General features: G+C 42.9%; 1 protein-coding gene and 2 long non-coding RNA genes across 14 annotated transcripts in view; 1 reads left to right on the top strand and 2 right to left on the bottom strand.

The window, feature by feature from the left end:
- LOC133470162 (RNA-binding Raly-like protein) overlaps nucleotides 1-14,555 on the top strand; it is a 75,354-nt gene extending 60,799 nt beyond the window's left edge. For 3 of the 11 annotated variants that reach the window (XM_061758198.1, XM_061758197.1, XM_061758196.1), the window contains 4 exons: nucleotides 1,817-1,933; nucleotides 3,240-3,406; nucleotides 6,332-6,365; nucleotides 8,080-8,701. In XM_061758198.1, the coding sequence (XP_061614182.1) occupies nucleotides 1,817-1,933; nucleotides 3,240-3,406; nucleotides 6,332-6,364 (317 nt within the window). In that variant the 3' untranslated portion in view covers nucleotide 6,365; nucleotides 8,080-8,701. Of the gene's footprint in view, nucleotides 1-1,816; nucleotides 1,934-3,239; nucleotides 3,407-6,331; nucleotides 6,366-6,503; nucleotides 7,167-8,050; nucleotides 8,702-8,971; nucleotides 9,165-12,666; nucleotides 12,749-13,257; nucleotides 13,435-13,757; nucleotides 13,916-13,994 lie in introns of those variants that run through there. The other 8 variants (XR_009785885.1, XR_009785883.1, XR_009785884.1 and 5 more) reach the window with 8 other exon arrangements.
- On the bottom strand, nucleotides 10,359-12,633 carry LOC133470163 (uncharacterized). Of its 2 annotated transcripts, none has more exons than XR_009785887.1 (3): nucleotides 11,430-12,633; nucleotides 11,240-11,348; nucleotides 10,359-11,125 (listed from the first exon to the last, which is right to left on the bottom strand). It is a non-coding gene; the product is annotated as an uncharacterized LOC133470163 (long non-coding RNA). The 2 variants fall into 2 exon arrangements; XR_009785886.1 differs by having other exon boundaries at nucleotides 10,359-11,348; nucleotides 11,430-11,471; nucleotides 12,311-12,633.
- An 808-nt stretch (nucleotides 14,556-15,363) lies between the features above and the next one.
- Nucleotides 15,364-15,992, bottom strand: LOC133470165 (uncharacterized). The gene is made up of 3 exons (XR_009785891.1): nucleotides 15,786-15,992; nucleotides 15,568-15,722; nucleotides 15,364-15,493 (listed from the first exon to the last, which is right to left on the bottom strand). It is a non-coding gene; the product is annotated as an uncharacterized LOC133470165 (long non-coding RNA).
- Nucleotides 15,993-18,891: the final 2,899 nt, after the last annotated feature.

Genomic DNA, 18,891 nt, shown 5'->3' with positions numbered 1-18,891 from the left:
TGAAAAAGAAGAGCGAGAAGCGGTAAACAGACGCAGCGAGGAGGCCCAAATCTGAACGAGGGGAAATGTCCCGCGAGACGAACGCTTTCATCAAGCAAACGTCGCCGGATAGAATGCCAGAAGAGGCTTTTATTTATAACACGTGACAAAAATGTATGCAGTCAACCCCATTTGTCGCAGGAAATATGTTGCAGACCCTTCCGCGATGGGTGAAAATACGCATACAAAATACCGTACAGTCGAAAAAACACATCACTGGCGTCACGCCCAAAACATGTACAGTCTGTCCAAATCTGGTTCATTTCGTATTTTTTTCCACAAATCCATTGTATTGGTCAATGCCCACGTGGGTATGTTCTTTTCCAAATGCTCGAGCAATATCAAGCGTTGAAAATGGCTTTCTCTGTTTAACGTGGCAATGTGAACGGCCCGACGTTTTCGGGGTTCCTGAAAAGTGGCGCTTTTGGAGATGCAAGGTTTCCTTCCGACGCCAGCGTATTTTTATTATTTTTCCCCTAACAGACTTTAAGCACAATTTAAACACATTTAATCTTATTCAAACACACTTGCAACAATTAATCAAACTAATCATATATCAAATTAATTGACAACTACTGATTATCGCTTAAGAGAAATTATTATTATTAAGATTATCATTGAGAGACATTTTTTAATTTAGAATTGTGCAAATCCTATGAATTTTCTTTACACTTGAAATGAATCATAATAATTTTATGTTTGTGCGTTTTCAATTTCAATTTGAAATGTCTTGTTTTTTAATAAAGGGATGGAAATTAATTTTTTTAATCATCGGGAAAAAAAGGCAGCATGATGGCCGACTGCTGAGCACGTCTGCCTCACAGTTGTGAGGTTGTGGGTTCAAATCTGTCCCCGCCCGTGTGGAGTTTGCATGTTCTCCCCGTGCCTGCGTGGGTTTTCTCCGGGCACCCCGCTTTCCTCCCACATCTCAAAAACATGCATAGTAGGTTCATTGACGACTCTAAATTGCCCGTAGGTGGGAATGGTTGTTTGTTTCTATGTGCCCTGCGATTGGCTGGCGTACCCCACCTCTCGGCCGAAGCTAGCTGGGATAGGCTCCAGCACGCCGGCGACCCGAGTGACGATAAGCGCTACGGAAAATGAATGAATGAATGAATCATCGAAAAAAAAATAGACAGTTTAATTGATTATTAAAGTCATCTTTATTGCATTCCTAAAACACTTGAAAGTTTTGCTTAGCGCCTGGTCTCACTCTCTCAAGAACTCAGTTGAGGTTTGGAACCACACTTCTCAAGCAAAAAATGCAGACAAATTAAGTATTCTTCGGAAATGCTAAGTGTTCCGTCCTATTGTTGTGGAACTTTACATCCTGAAAATGCTCAAAATGCGTGTTTTGTTGTCTGACTCTTTTCTTGTTCACCCTGTCACATGTTAGCTTCACCCAGAGCTAGCTAGCTAGCTGCCTTTTTAAACATACTGGCCAAGTTTATCTTGTGCCAAGTATCACTTTTATGCCTTATCAGTAAGATACTAAAAGAATAATTACTCACAATCCAACAATAAATTGATCATTAAGGAAAGAGAGTCAACCAAATGTAGCTAGCCAACTAGCCGCTATTTTAAATGCACTGGCCTTGCTTAGGTTGCTCTAAGTATAATTTTATGGTTTATCCATAAGATAGTAAGATGCTAATTACCAACAATCCAATGATAAATTGATCGTGAAGGAAATAGAGTCCAGCTTAGCATGTAGCCTAGCTTCCGGCGATTGCGCTACTACTTGTACGTGACGTCTCGTCACGGTTGCGCCCCTCAGCAGTGAAGACGGAGCAGCTGCAGATCATCAAGAGGGAGCTGACGCAAATCAAGACCAAGATCGACTCCCTGCTGGGACGCCTGGACAAGATTGAGATGCAGCAGCGAGCCGAGTCCGGTGAGGAAGGGGAAGGGGAAGTCCTGCGTCGGGAAGGGGAGGCGCACGCATGCACCTGCGATGGGTGAAAATCTGCAGTATACACAGAACAGATAAAAACATTTTGAAATTTGTTTTACCCATTCCACTGGCTTTTTACACATTTACACTGATTTGAAGACACTTTTTAAAGTATTCCTTAACGCCTGTTCTCATTTTCTCCTTCACTGCCAAGAAATGGGAGACTATCGTATAACATCACTTGAAACGAAAATGAGAAAACGCTCACAGTTCTCCAAATAAGAGGCAAAATTGGCCACATAAAACAAAAAATAGATCCATATTTTTATACACCAAAATGTTTAACCAAACCATATAATTTCGCCTGACAAATGTCTGCTAGCTTAATGCTAACATATAATGAGAAACATTATACATTATATAGCGGTTACAATAATGTAGACACTTCAAACAACTGCTACTTGAACACACACGCAACACATGCAAAGAGATCGAACTAACATACTCACTGCTAGAGCTTTGTGGTATGGACCACATTTTAAATCCCTATAATGATATATATCCTGACATAATATTTGTCCTTAAAATTACACAAAATGGCAATTTTTCTGTAATCTTTCCTCAACGTATTTATAAAATACACATTTTGTATAGACCACACCATTAAATGAAGACACGATTAATAAAATAAAACACAACTATCCAATGGCCAAATAAATAAAATTCAAAATATCTGGTGCTACAACCGGTTTTCAAAGAATGCAGTAAAGTGCAAAGTGCAAATTACTGCTTCAAGTAACATTTAAGTATGGCCAACATTTATCCAGTGAACGCATTACAAAGCGGAGGAAAATAAATTGCAGGATTCCCTCAGTAGCGTCAAGGTAAATCTAACGATATAAACAATAGAGGATGATATCGTATGATAGACGGTTTTATATGGTACTACGATATACGTATATTGTTATATGGCACAGCTTTACTCACTGGCACATATATTCTCTCTGCTCTGTGAGATTGATGACTACTACTGTTGCTTGCTATTCCTCAACAATTAGCGTGATTCGCTAGTATTTTGGAAACACCTATACTTTTTTTTTTTTGCCAAAGACAAAATGGTGGCTAGAAAAGCGATGTCCTGGCATGGCTGCATGATCACAACTTCTGGACTTAGCTCCAGTGAGCTCATCTATTTATTTGCTTTGATGCTATGATATGCCCAAATGTTTGATATCCTAAAATGACTATTATTTTGTCGTGTTTTCAATTAGCTTTTCTTTTCTTTTTTTGCGCTTCGCGTGCTCAGAGGCTCATAGGAAGTACGAGGACAACAGCGACTCGCTGCACAACGAGTCCGCGGCGGACAACTCCGGCGAGGAGGACGGCGACGGTGTGCTGATGGCCGGCGAGGCCGGTGAGATGAGCGACGGCGGTGAGGGCGAGTACGAGGAGGAAGAGAGTGCCCATCATCTGGTAAAAACAAAAAAAATGAGGAGCTCTTTGTCTCCTCCTCAAGTTAAAGGTAGCGGAATCACGGCCGCACATCTGAGAGCAAGGGCGCCCGGACTGACGCTCGCATCAAACGGAGCCGCACGTGCAATTGGAGGCTGCGATTGAAGCGCAGGGTCAAAGAAAACGGCGGGGCAGAGGGGTGATTGCGATGGAAGTCGAAGAGGCTCAAGTTTGACTTTTGATAAACTTTCGTCGGGAAGACCCACAGCACACAAATATTCCCAAACGTTCCATTGAAACTAGCTCTAACTGTCATCAATTTCCGCTGTTCCGCATATTTAATGCGCTGGTCCCAGTGACTCACGCGCCACTCAAAAAACTTTGTGGCTTTGAATGCTTAATGGATGAATGAATCCAGCTCGTATTGAGTCGGCTATTGCGTACAAGGCACATTCGGTCCACTCTGTTCTTTAATCCGGCCCACCAAACATTTATATTATCCTGTCCTTTATTTGTGTTTAGCTATTTTTCTTATAATTGGTTAATTACGTCTTTTTTTAAAATTCATTTATGGTAATAGTAATAATCAGGCGTCAAAAGATAGATAATTAAACTGTTATGGTCTGTTTGTATGTGTTGCTGCTCCACGTGTGTTCAAGTAGCATGTGTTTGAAGGTTTCGAATGACTCTAAAATCTATGCTAATAACTGTCATTGACGGGCTCAATGGCGTTTATATGTTAGCATTGTCGTCAGCGTAATAGTGTACAACCCCAATTCCATTTAAGTTGGGACGTTGTGTTAAACATAAATAAAAACAGAATACATCCATCCATTTTCTGAGCCGCTTCTCCTCACGCAGGTCGCGGGCGTGCTGGAGCCCATCCCAGCTATCATCGGGCAAGAGGCGGGGTACACCCTGAACTGGTTGCCAGCCAATCGCAGGGCACATACAAACAAACAACCATTTGCACTCACATTCACACCTACGGGCAATTTAGAGTTGTCAATTAACCTACCATGCATGCAATGATATGCAAATCATGTTCAACCTATATTTAATTGAATACACTACAAAGACAAGATATTTAATGTTCAAACTGATCAACTTGATTGTTTTTAGCAAATAATCATGAACTTAGAATTTTATGGCTGCAACATGTTCCAAAAAAGCTGGGACAGGTGGAAAAAAAGACTGAGAAAGTCTGAGGAATGCTCATCAAACACCTGTTTGGAATATCCCACAGGTGAACAGGCTAATCGGGAACAGGTGGGTGCCATGATTGGGTATAAAGGAGCTTCCCTGAATTGCTCAGTCATTCACAAGCAAAGATGGGGCGAGGTTCACCTCTTTGTGAACAAGTGCGTGAGAAAATAGTCGAACAGTTTAAGGACAATGTTCCTCAATGTACAATTGCAAGGAATTTAGGGATTTCATCATCAAAAGGTTCAGAGAATCTGGAGAAATCACTGCATGTAAGCGCCAAGGCCGAAAAACCAACATTACATGCAGGTGACCTTCGATCCCTCAGGCGGCACTGCATCAAAAACTGACATCAATGTGTAAAGGATATCCCCGCATGGGCTTAGGAACACTTCAGAAACCCAATGTCAGTAAATACAGTTCGGCGCTACATCCGTAAGTGCAACTTGAAACTCTACTATGCAAAGCAAAACCCATTTATCAACAACACCCAGAAATGTCGCCGGCTTATCTGGGCCCGAGCTCATCTAAGATGAAAAGTGGAAAAGTGTTCTGCGGTCCGACGAGTCCACATTTCAAATTCTTTTTGGAAATTGTGGACGTCGTGTCCTCCGGGCCAAAGACGACAAGAACCATCCGGACTGTTATGGACGCAAAGTTCAAACCCCAGCATCTGTGATGGTATGGGGCTGTGTTAGTGCCAATGGCATGGGTAACTTACACATCAGTGAAGGCACCATTAATGCTGAAAGGTACATACAGGTTTTGGAGAAACATATGCTGCCATCCAAGCGATGTCTTTTTCATGGACGCACCTGCTTATTTCAGCAAGACAATGCCAAACCACATTCTGCACGTGTTCCAACAGCTTGGGTTTGTAGTAAAAGACTGCAGGTACTACACAGTCCAGACCTGTCTCCCATTGAAAATGTGTGGCGCATTATGGAGCGTAAAATACGACAGCGGAGACCCCGGACTGTTGAACAACTGAAGTTGTACATCAAGCAAGAATGGGAAAGAATTCCATCTACAAAGCTTCATCAATTAGTGTCCTCAGTTCCCAAACATTTATTGAATGTTGTTAAAAGAAAAGGTGATGTAACACAGTGATAAACAATAACCTGTCCCAGCTTTTTTGGAACGTGTTGCAGCCATGAAATTTTAAGTTAATGATTATTTGCTAAAAACAATCAAGTTGATCAATTTGAACATGAAATAGCTTTGTAGTGTATTCAATTAAATATAGGTTGAACATGATTTGCTAATCATTGTATTCTGTATTTATTTATGTTTAACAAAACGTCCCAACTTCATTGGAATTGGGGTTGTAAGTTCAGACTGTGTTGGTGGAGAGGTGAAAAGGAGAGGGCCCAGCGTAAAACCCTGGTGGACACCATGGGAAAGAGGTGCGGCACAGAGGAAGTGCATTTTTTGATGTGGATTAATTTCCGTCTATTATTGAGGTAGGATTTAGACCAGGAGAGGGCTGTGCCAGTGTTTTCCCTGGTTGTAATCCTCTGTGGTTTTGTGTTTTACAGTTTTTTTCGGTTTTAGTCTGTTTATCAAAAGAAGACATCACAGTGCCACCCTAGCGCAATATTTATTTGCCATGAACCGCTCACCGACGCTAATGAGGGACATACTTTACACACATTTGTTTATTTATTCCCTGAAGGTGGTTTTGATGGATTGTTTCTGTGTGAAACAACTTCCTGCTTTTAACCGGTCGCCTCTGCATTGCAGATGGAGAACCATGTTTCCGACATCGACAACTGAGGTAAGCGCTTTTCATCTCTTCTTTTCTATCAATTGTGGCATCGCTTCCAGTGGTGCTCAGTGCTGCCACCCGGCACGCTTTGGCACTACATTGAAGGCGTCCATTTCGTCCATTTTCAACACCGCTTATCCTGGTTAGGGTCGCGGGATGCTGGAGCCTATCCCAGCTGACTTCGGGCGAAAGGCGGACTACACCCTGAACTGGTCGCCAGTCAGTCGCAGGGCACATATAGACACAGACGACCATTCGCACTCACATTCGCACCGTCACTGAGTGGGAACTGAACCCACGCTGCCTGCACCAAAGTCAGGCGAGTGTACCACTACACCATCAGTGACTTACATTGAAGGCGCATGACTCCAAATGCAAACTTGCCTGTACAGTGCTGCCTTGAGATACGAGTTTAATTCATTCTGAGACCACACTTGTAACTCAAAACACTCACATCTCAGATCATCTCTCTCCATTGAAGCTAATGGAAATGCCATGAATCCATTCCAGCCTCCTGAAAAAAGCCAGCAAAATGTTTGTAATGTTATATTAATATATAATATTGTGCTTTGTGAAACGTATAGTAATGATATAATTAAATAGAATGTAAATAATTAAGCACTTTTTGCATCATGATTAATTCATTGCGATTCCTTCTGGTGTGTGAGACTTGACCACCGAGGAAGTATAATGCAGTCATGTAGACACAAATGAAGAAGAGTTTCACAACTACTGTAATTGACTCTAAGCTGCTGTAATATTCGTCATTTTTTGCAAAGGATAAAGAAAATACGCGTGAGAGTCATGTTATATTGTCTGTCTACATGTGTTGTACCTTTTGTGTTCAAATATAGTTGTTTAAAGCGGTTATAACACCTTGACCATCGATGCTACTTGTTAGCCCTGTTAGCAATTGTTCATGTCTGTTAGCATTAAGCTAGCTTCTTTTTTTTTTAAGAGATTCATCTTGTGAGGGAAATTAACATCCATCCATCCATTTTCTGAGCCGCTTCTCCTCACTAGGGTCGCGGGCGTGCTGGAGCCTATCCCAGCTGTCATCGGGCAGGAGGCGGGGTACACCCTGAACTGGTTGCCAGCCAATCGCAGGGCACATAGGAACAAACAACCATTCGCACTCTCAGTCATGCCTACGGGCAATTTAGCATCTCCAATTCATGCATGTTTTTGGGATGTGGGAGGAAACCGGAGTGCCCGGAGGAAACCCACGCAGGCACGGGGAGAACATGCAAACTCCACACAGGCGGGGCCGGGGATTGAACCTGGGTCCTCAGAACTGTGAGGCTGACGCTCTAACCAGTCGGCCACCGTGCCGCCGGGAAATTAACAATATTCACAATTACACCAAAAAAAAGAGAAAACAACAAAGTAAATAGAAAAGGAATAAAATAATAAATAAATAATAGGAATCATAATAATAACAAATACAAAAGCAGCATTTGAAGGGGACCCAAGGAAAAATACAGGTAAATCTGTAAAAAAAAAAAATTATCCTGGCACAACTCAAGCGGGAGTGGCATGACACACTTTGAAGCCTCGTTTTTCAAGAATAAAAAATCGAAAAGGTCAGTTAGACACTGAGAAAAGAATGGCTTGAAAATCCGGAACATAGCGGGGGGACTTGAGGTTAGGTGCTGTCCGTTAGCCACAATTTAGCACCACTTATTGTCATCTAGCTAAACGAGCTCGCTCTTGACGACTGCAGGACGAGGACGCCGAGGAATTCTTCGGCAGGCGGGAACGGACGACTAGTCGGGACTGGAAGAGACGCTGGATCAAAACGTGATGTACAGTATGTAAACAAAACTAACAACAACAAAAAAACAAGGGGGCGATTTGCCGCCCCCCAAGCAAGAGGCCAACGGTCCTGTGCACTTGCAAAGTTTCTGTTGTGCATTCGACTGTACACCGATCCACTTTGGATTTGGACGTCTTTCGTCGTCCATTTTGCACCCAAAATGGAATCTCCTAATGCTTTTTTGGGGGGGAGGGGTGGAGGGACGACAATTCATGGTCTGCTAGGATAATAAAAATATGCTGCATTGGATATAAATTTCACTTTTAATCAATATTTTCCAACATGAAAGGTGAAAAACGGTCTGTATGGTTGTAGATGGCACCATGTGAGCCTAATAGTTAAAATGTTCTTATTTTACAAGAATACTTATTTATTCATAATCCTTCTATTTCTTTAAATTTTGTGTATTGATTAAAAAAATAGTTGCGCTCTCAGGGTGCCCAAAAAGTGCTGATGAAGCTGTAATTCAGCATGCTGATAATATTCAGTTTATGCTAAACGGTCAAAATAAACAAATGTCAACATGTCATTATTACTTGAGATTTACATTTTAATTCGGGTGCCACAAGTGAGGAATCCCAGATCTAATCTAATCAAATTCCACTTTCAAATGCTGACGTGTCTTTTGTTGGCCAAAATGGACAAGAAGAAACATCGTGGTCTGCTTCTCATTCGAGACATAAACGCGATCTGATCAGACGGACTTCATCCGACTCATTCCAGCACTCGTCGGAGACCTAATCATCATCATCATCACCTTCTTGGCTTTATGGCTCTTCTCTCTCCATTTGCATTGCAGGCCTTGCTGGATTTTGAACTGAGCGCTGCTCTTTCAAGGGTCACGGCACTCACATTCGCCCCCCAACAAGTTCACAAAAGTACAATGAATCACGGTGGCGATACATTCTACACCACCCGTGTTTTTAATTTTTTATTTTTTACCCCTCCCACATGCTTTACAAAACATTAAATTAAAAGATTAAAACATTCAACTTAACTTTATTGATCACTTTAACAACCAGCATTTTAAAACACACCAACATTTCAAAAGACACATTTTACCAAGTATTCCTGAGCACCTCTTCTCACTCTCTCGCTGTCACAAAAAAGAGAGACTCATTTGGACAAGATCACTTGAAGGAAGGAAAGAAAGAAAGAGACTCGCTGCCAGTTCTCCAAATAAGAGACAGAGTGTGCTTGCTTCAAGTTGTTGTTTTTTTTTTTTTTTTAAGTTTACTGCAGAATTGACACGTACAACATGCGCATTTCTGGTGCATTTCGTCAAAATTTAATTATCTGCAAGCAGTTTATTTTCAGGGTCATGTGGTAAGATAAGTTTGAAATAATATTATCATAGTTTGTGGTTTATTTCTGGTTTCAACCATTACTATTGGCAATTATAACGGTTATTGGGGTTGTCAATGATGCTTGTTTTTTTGCTATTCGTGTCAGGACTCGGTCTCTAATTTTGGTCATTAAACTTCATTTCAAAAATGCTGAAAAATATTTTTTTTATCCAGATCAGCATCAAAGTGTAACATTTCCTTCCTTTCCCCCAAAAAAATAACAAAGGAATTGTCCTTGGTGGAGGTAAATAACTCCAAAGTGGTGCCCTGTTGTTGATTTGTGTGCGCTGGCCCTTTAAATCACAGAGCAGCAACACAAACTCAAATCCAATCAAGAATAAGACAAAAAAAAAAGGCTTTTAACAATTGTTTCTTACATTAGTCCATTTTTTGATTGCCTGGGAGTAGTGGTTACCATGGCAACAGTAGTTCAATGACCGTTTGTTGTCGATGGGCCTCAACTGTTGTACAGAAAACATTTACATTTTTTGGGAGAAATATTTTTATCAAAAGGCATGATTACTGTACTTTGCATTTTCTTTTTATCTATGAAAAGGAGAGGGAAAAAATAATGGTACAGTATATATAGGAAAATTGCTGTACGGAAATGAGGTTTATTGTTGTTTATTGTGTATATATATTAAACTCATTGTGTTCCTATGAGGTCAATAAAGTTTGTGTCACGTTTAATTAAATCGCCTTCTTTGTTATTTACTCGGTCCAAACATCTCAATTATATCCATCCATCCATTTTCTGAGCCGCTTCTCCTCACTAGGGTCGCGGGCGTGCTGGAGCCTATCCCAGCTGTCATCGGGCAGGAGGCGGGGTACACCCTGAACTGGTTGCCAGCCAATCGCAGGGCACATACAAACAAACAACCATTCGCACTCACAGTCATGCCTACGGGCAATTTAGAGTCTCCAATAGAGTCTGCAGCCATCCATTTACAAAATTAAGTCTAATAATAATAAACATAGTTGATAAAATAAATTGACAAATAATTATATTAAATTATACTCAAATTAATCAAATAAAATGGGATGATAAAGATTTAATTTCAATTTATTTTTACAAATACAAAGCATTTTGAAGTCTTCATTAACAAAATCACATTTCCTGATTGTTTATATATGAAAAACCATGTTTTTGTTTTACAAATATCAGAAAGTTTGATAGTGATACAATAGTATGCAAAAAATCATATATATACACACACACACACTGTATACATGTACAGTATACAGCGATACCTCCTACTTGATGCTGGTTTCGTGCCAGAACCACCTGCGAAATAGGAATTTCTGTGAATTTTTTTCTGGGTATAAGGTCTCATTTTAACACTAAAAATGCTTTGATCATTGTAGGGCTTTCATAAGTCTTAAATTCACAAAAAAACACTAGAGTAATCACAAATTAGTAAGCGATGGAACAGTGTCAAGTGGGCACTCCATGTAGATTTGTCTGATGACTAGCCAGTGCGTGTTTGTCATCAGCTCATAAATGTGCTTCACTTCCATAACTTTACGACAATGAAATATTGATGCGTGCCTGAAAGATGGGACTTGACCGCACCTTGACTGGCCTGCATCAAAGAGATCTGAGGTTCCTTCAAGTGAATGGGACGGAGATTACATTTTGGACATGTATGTACAACAATGACAACTTGCCAGCCCCAGACAAACTTAATTAGGGTCTGTGAAATATTATCCATAACTCTTACCATGTCAATCTCAAATTTCCTCTTCCTGGAGATGCGGAAGATTGGTCGCAGAGATCCGCTGGCCATCTGGGCGCCTTCGTTGGTATAATGCGCAAATCCGCGACCGTAACTGCAAAGATTCATTTCAAACATTTACAAAACATGCTGCCCCATCGTCCTAATAGATCTTCAATGTTTAAGAGACCAGTACCCTTCAATCTCCAGGTTCTCCAATAGGATTGTGCACCACCACCTAGACAGATGTGGCAGATGCGTGCAATACAATTTCAGTAGGCTACAAAAAGGATTGTACCAAGCCCACAAATTAAGAACAGACAAATGAGATTATACATCCTTAAACTGCATGCGTGAGAAGACCACCCCCCCCCCCCCCCCAAAATCAACAAACATAAGGGCTTCAAAGGGGCTGGAATAATGAAAGGCAAATGAAACATGTTATGGTGATATACGCGTAGTAGCATCATACTTGCACCTGCAGCCATCCATTTTCAACAGCGCTTATCCTGGTTAGGGTCACAGGGCACCGGAGCCTATCCCAGCTGACTTTGGGCGAAAGGCGGACTACACCCTGAACTGGTAGCAGTGCACATTTAGACTCAAACTCACATTCGCACCGTCACTGAGTGGGAACTGAACCCACGCTGCCCGCACCAAAGTCAGGCAAGTGGACCGCTACACCATTGCTGACGGCCATACTTACACCTGTCAAATCAAATGGAACCCCCGTGACAGTATACCAGGAGTACTGCGAAATGTGCAAATACATCAAAACCTGATTTTCTTTCCATGCATGACATCACGAAGCTGATGAGTCTTACGCCAGTGAAGGAAAGGTATAGCTGCATGTTTGGAATATAAATCACTGTTGGACATGTTTTTGCCTTCGAGTCAAGCTTTCACTTACCATTAACATGAATATACCACAGTCATTACTGCCATCATTTTGTACAGGAAGGTCCTGTAAAAAATGCAGATACGGACTCGACGGACTTGCGTGAATTTCTCAAGAGTGAGCCTCATCCTGACACGCAGGCACGCACGTTCACACGCTCGGAAGTCTCGGTCACTCACGTTCTTCTCACGTCGAAGGATGGAGTTCGCGGACGACGGCCGTGCGAGAGAACGACGACTCCGACGTCATTGAGCTATGTGTGAACTTCAAGGGCGTCCAGGTCACCTCGCACAAACGCAAAAATTCAGCGTATAGAACGTGTACGTGTTGCTTTACACCTGTCCACTGGGGGCAGTCATTCCCCTCAAGTGTCTTAAGCACGCCACATGAAATCCGACTGCCAGTAGCAGTGCGGTGCACACACGTTCCACCCCCGCCCCGCCCACCACGGAACATTTTGATGCCATTATTTTCAGAAGTTCATGCAGGTAACGCTGTTGGCCATGATTTCACACATTATGATTTTCATTTTCAGATTTGTGTGAAGGGTGATGCTGTCCTTCGCCAGGCACCATTGGACCGCCCCGGGAGAGCTGCCTGGCTTAGGTCTTTTTCAGGTAAAAACACGTTCAGCTTCTTCTGGAATAATCTATGGCAGTGATGCGCAGGCTCCCTCTTGTGGTATGCACAAGAATCACTGCCTAAGTACAGTTCCGTTGCATTGACCTTTTTAGTACAATACATTTGCAATCAGTCCTTCTGAAAGGGACACTGTGTAGGTATTCCTCCCAGCTAGCGTTGACATTGTGTATTGCATCCAAACGAGAGGCCACACAACGCCACCCAAGCTCCAACAGTACTGCAGAGCAGCTCATGACACAGTGTCCCGATAAGAACTTATTTTTTTAACTTTTACTTAGATACAAGTGCTACTGAAATGTTATGTGCCATACATTTTTATTAAGCGCAGCATTAATTTTCAAACTGCATAATGTTACAGAGGCTTCCAATCCTACGCAAAGTACTTTTTAGGAGCTAAACTTGTCTGATTTTTGAGGAACACTTTCACTGTGTATTTTGATGGAAGGATGATGCCATTTATCTCATGTCATGTGACCCTCAACAGTGTCAGCGCCACCTGGATCTAGGTCCCTTTTTGAGCTGGCACTCCCGGTAATCCAGTGTACCGTATGTTTACCGGGCATTCGCATGATGAAAGGCTCGTCAGGATAAGAAGGTGCCGTTAGTTTGTTGTCAGGTGCCTCCCGAGAATGACGCCCCCATCGCTGCCGACGTCCGCCAGGTAGACGATGGCCAACTGCGATTGTTAATAGAGCAGACAGCCGACAAGTTTTTAATGATGCTTTAAATTGATGCTTTAAAGTCACACCACTAATATGTATACTGTACATATAGATAGATAGTTATGCAACAATGAATCGGCAACTCATCAATCAATGAAACGGACAAATGTTCCTGACAAAGTGTCCAGAATGTTCCTGAGTGGTGATGCCGGGGGTCAGCATCTGGCTTTTCAAGGGGAAAAAAAAACTAAATACTAATGCTGTAGTCGTATCACATATGATGATTTAAGAGGCCGTTTTTTTCTTTCTGCTTTTTGTCCAGTTTTTGCCGGGGAAGAACTTGGGCCTGTCCTCCGCAGACCCTTACAGCTGGCGCGCCGCGACTCGAGGAAACGCCTTGATCATCTCAAAAGCCGGCATCCAGCCCCGATTCTACCTGGCCCCCCTCCTCAACCAATTGCTGAAATCCCCTTGCCCAGAGTGAGCGCACATTGCAAACATCGCACATTTGGTCACAGAAATGAGTGTAAAAAGCAGCTTGCGTTGTGTGTTACTGCAGCGGCCGCTAGCTGTCGTGCTGTGTCCCGGCTGGAAAAAAGTCCAAATGGTGTGGGAGCTTTTAGAGGAGATGCAGTCGCCGTCACGCTGGGCTGTGCCCAAGGCGTGGCCCAAGTCGTCCAGATTCCCAAATCCTGTACGTTTTCTGGGCAATGCGACACGGCTGCCTGTTTTTCAGGACACTGGCCGCACACTTGTTAAGGATGAGGTGAAAAAAAAATAAATACAACTATTTGTGCGGATATTTCAATTCAGCCAAATAACAGGTTACACCCTGAACTGGTCGCCAGCCAATCGCAGGGCACATAGAAACAACCATGCGCACTCACATTCATACCTACCGGACAATTTAGAGTCTTCAATTGACCTTGCACACACGTTTTTGGGGATGTGGGAGGAAAGCGGAGTACCCGGAGAAAAGCCACGCAGGCACGGGGAGAACATGCAAACTCAACACGGGCGGGGCCGGGATTTGAACCGCGGTCCCCACAACTGTGAGGCAGAGGTGCTAACTACCTCAACGAAAATGGAGACTACCTAAATAAATTTTTTCACAAACTTTGCTACCCGCAATTTTTTTTCCTCACCTACAGTACTTCGACTGAAAATGTAGCCACTTGCAGATAAAATCTAAATACACTGACTACAATATACAACAACAGTGTGCGCAACTATAACGTGTGATAACGTGTTCAGGGTGCTTGTCTCAGCTTGACAATGAACTCTTTCCTGCCATTAACAGGCAGCTACTCTATATGCCAACGGTATTGTCGTGCCCGCAGAAGTGGTCAAGGAGGGAGTTGCCATTATACTTTCAGGCGCACTATTAAACTTGCGGCAACACAAGAACATCACAAACGTACGATCTGCTGTCTGCCACAACACATGCTAACACCATCTTCCCAGACTGACTTTTTCCTTACGCTCAAGTCACACTACTCACCCACGCCCGTACACACATAATTACAGGTACAGTAACAAACTCGATCGAACTAAAGGCTGGCAGTGAATAAATTTAACAAGCGGATCCCCGAGGCCTCTGGCATTTTTGTTTTCAAAGTACTCTGAACATTTGAGTGTTCGTTCCAGCACTAGAATTGATGAGTCCCACCATATATATGATATACCATTCACTCCATGAACTGCATCATCTTTGCGACACACACATACTACTACATACGTCGACTCATACTCTGCTTGCCTTATACCATACACACGTATACACCCTCTGTTCGAGTAGGAGGTGCCTAAACGTGCCCGACTTTCAACGTGTTGCCATTTCTGTCACGGTATGGGTGGGTGGTGGAGCACCATTTCACATGGTATGTTCTCCTTGGATTATGCATATTCCACAACTGTTATACTTGAGCTTGTGCGTGTGTGAGCTTTACTCAGCGTAACCATAAAGTAACTTGCTAAAACATTCCAGTTGCTATAGACACAAGCAGTGAGGTCCCGTTCTTGTCAGATCCCGTCAGGTGATGAATTATCATCCCACACCTGCAAATATACAGAATATATATGATTCGCTGATGTAAACTACACAAGAGTTAATCAATAGACTGATAACTTACCTTCAAATGTTGAAGCAGTGGCGTGGCCCATGACCTGTGAGCCGCAGTATCTTGAGCGAACGTGCCCATTGAACCAATATCACGCATGCAGGTCAAACTGTTTGCGTTTTGTCGTTTGGTTCAGTGTCTCGTCAAACACGATCCCAAATGGGCCCCTGTTGACTTCAGCTATGAGTTGTTTTTTAATACGCATGGCCCATCCACATTTGCCCACGTACCTAGTTTTGACTGATCCACATGTAAAAATGCCTGTACGAACACGGAGTCTGGATACATGGCCTCGAACACGTCCTCTATTCCCTCATTTGATCTGCACGAATGACGGCTCGTCACCGGCCTCAGCACCCAGATCACTTCTGCTCCAAGCGTTGCCGGAGCGTCACAAGCTGTGCGAATGTCAAATGACGACAATGGATTTCCCAGCAAACTCCTTGCATCACACAATCTAAATGGCGGCACAGGATGGGATTTGATGAGAATAGTTTATTCTGTTTACCTGATATTCTCACAGTGACTAAAGCACGTTTAAGACCCATCTGATCTGAATTTACTACTTTTAAAAGGCCTTTTATTTGAAAAAAATATGTCAGACTTTTTAAGGACCCGCGGTCACCGTCTGTGTGTCGGCGCCAGATAACGTGTCAGGATTCAGGTTGCAAGTTGGACTCAGATGAAGAGAGGACAGGGAGGTGACTTTGTGAACAAAAGTTTATTGCAGCTCGGAAGCGAACAACGGAACTCTGAGAACTAAATCCGGGATTGGCAGGGTTGCAACGAGGCAGGGTAGGAGTCCGGGTTGTCGGTGGGCCGCAAGAGGTGATCACCGGTTTGCAGGGACCGAGGGCATATCGCAGACTGGGGACGAAGAACAAGAATGCGGTAGAGATAAACTCACGAGGTCTTCGGGAAGCAAAAAGTTAGGCAAGGTGGTTAGGCTACGAACTCGACGTAGAGCGTTGATAGTCCGGCAACGAGTTGGAGTCCCACAGCGTCTTAAGAGCAGTCAGGCGTAATTCGGAGGACAAGGTGCGGGACGTCAACCCTGCAAAGCACTCATGACACACACACACGGGCTGGACTCAGGGTGCTGAAGCAGCAGTGCGTTGGATTCCAGTTGACGAACAAGAAACGTCCACGGCGGTCAAGGTGTTCATCGGAGATACCTTTCCTTTGATCTCGAGCTCTTCTTTATTCCTTCGGTCCAAGCGTTGTGATTGCAGTCTATCCTGCGATTACTCTGATCTTGAATGTGTCTGCTGTGTTCTGATCCCGACCTCGTGGTTTCTGCCCTTTCAGATTGCCATGTTCATAACACTGAGTTCGGACAATGGTCACCCTGAGCTACACGCTCATGGGAATGAGAGATGCATCATACTTTTTCTAAAGGAGAGCTCTTCAGTAGAGGTGCAACAATGCACAACATTTATGATTTGGTTCAATGCTTCTATTTTTTTCAATCCAAAAAAAAGAGCAAAGTCATGCTTTTTTTTTTTTTTTTTTACTTGGAAGTAGTGATGGGCAAATGATACCAAGGATTTGGAGCTTGTGTCTCAGTCTTCCTCAAGCGGAGTGATTGGAAACGCCGGTGTCACGTTACCGATGACGTTCGACGCTTCAATGTCGTCAATGTTTTGCTTCGCACTTCATTTCTTCAAAATGTTTCCAAGCTTTTCATTGGTTCGCAGTCTTTCAGCGTGTGTCATTTGCTCAGGGCGTTTCAACGCATTGTGAGCCAATGACAGCTTGACAGGTTTGACAGATTTGAGTGGTTTGGCGCCATACTAGCGATATAAAATGCATCATGATGCTTCAAAATTGGGTTGTGAGGAGATAAGAGATTCGGAGAGTCAGAGAATTTTGGCAAGTTTCATGGCGAGTACCACCAATAAGCGACGTACTAAAGTTTGGGATCATTTTGATCTCATACCACCAAATAAGGTTTAATGCAGTTTATGGCATACATTTTATGTTTCCATAATTGAATAATCATTCCAAGTCAACCATACAAGTCCCCAAATGACAAACCATTATATTTAAAGATTTTCCTTGAGAAAACTGTTTCTGAATTCCAACACCATGGTCATTTGCAAAGTAGGAAGGATCTCTAATCCTGTTAGGGGCTTTTAGTACATTTTTAAATAAAGCTCAAAATAAACCCTTAACCAACATTTAACCCTTAATATAATTTGCATTTATTCTTTGGATTCATCTGGAATGTGTTTTAGAGCAGTGTTCCCCAACCTTTTTTGCACCGCGGACCGGTTTAGAGTAGGCATTTTTTTTCCCCTCACAGACTGGCTGTGGCTAAATCTAGTTACTGGGTAAATACCCAGTTGTTACTGCAGCGTAAAAGAATGGGCTACCGCTCATTTTTTCTCTGCAGCCTGGTAACAAATGCCTCGCGGCTCGGTACCGGTCCACGGACCGGGGACCGCTGTGTTAAGAGTATGGAGGAGAGCATCTGCATATTTTATTGTAATGACGATATTATCATTATTTGGTATGAATGAACAAAACACTTGAATGACCATACAGACTTTTCTGAACTTTTATTGCTGTCATGGGAAAGAAACTGTGCCAGTGCGTCAGTTGTGCTCTTTAGCGGTTGCTATGGCTTCAGTTGTCCACCAGATGTCACCAGATGACTGACGTCTTGAAGCTTTTTCGGGACAATTGCTTCATGAGGCTTCACTTGCCCACTACTACTTGGGAGCTTATTGAAATTACCAACATTTGTTTTACAATTTTTTTATTAAATGCATCTGGTGCAAATATACTCTGCCGTGTTTTTTGCTGTGCATACTTACGTGAGACCCATGCAGTGGGGCAAAAACGTATTTCACCAAGAAGAGAGAGACAAGTGAATGACCTGCAGAGAGCTGGGACCAAAGTAACAAAGGCTGCCTTCAGTAACACACTATGCTGCCATGCAGGGACTCAAATCATGCAGTGGGAGATGTGTCCCCCTGCTTAAGCCAGTACATGTCCAGGCCCGTCTGAAGTTTGCTCGAGCGCATTTGGATGATCCAGAAGAGGATTGCGAGAATGTCATACGGTCAGTGAAACCAAAATAGAACTTTTTGCTAAAACCTCAACTTGTTGTGTTTGGAGGAGAAAGAATGCTGAGTTCCATCCAAAGAACACAATCCCTACTGTGAAGCACGGGGGTGGAAACATCATGGTTTGGGGCTGTTTTTCTGCAAAGGGACCAGGACGACTGATCCGTGGAAAGGAAACAATGAATGGGGCTATGTATGGTGAGATTTTGAGTGAAAACCTCCATCCATCAGCAAGGGCCTTGAAGATGAAACGTGGCTGGGTCTT

Source organism: Phyllopteryx taeniolatus, chromosome 20, assembly GCF_024500385.1.
Source record: "Phyllopteryx taeniolatus isolate TA_2022b chromosome 20, UOR_Ptae_1.2, whole genome shotgun sequence".
Taxonomy (NCBI): Eukaryota; Metazoa; Chordata; class Actinopteri; order Syngnathiformes; family Syngnathidae; genus Phyllopteryx; species Phyllopteryx taeniolatus.
The sequence above is the reverse complement of the archived record's forward strand: the minus strand, read 5'-3'. Positions and strand labels throughout refer to the sequence as shown.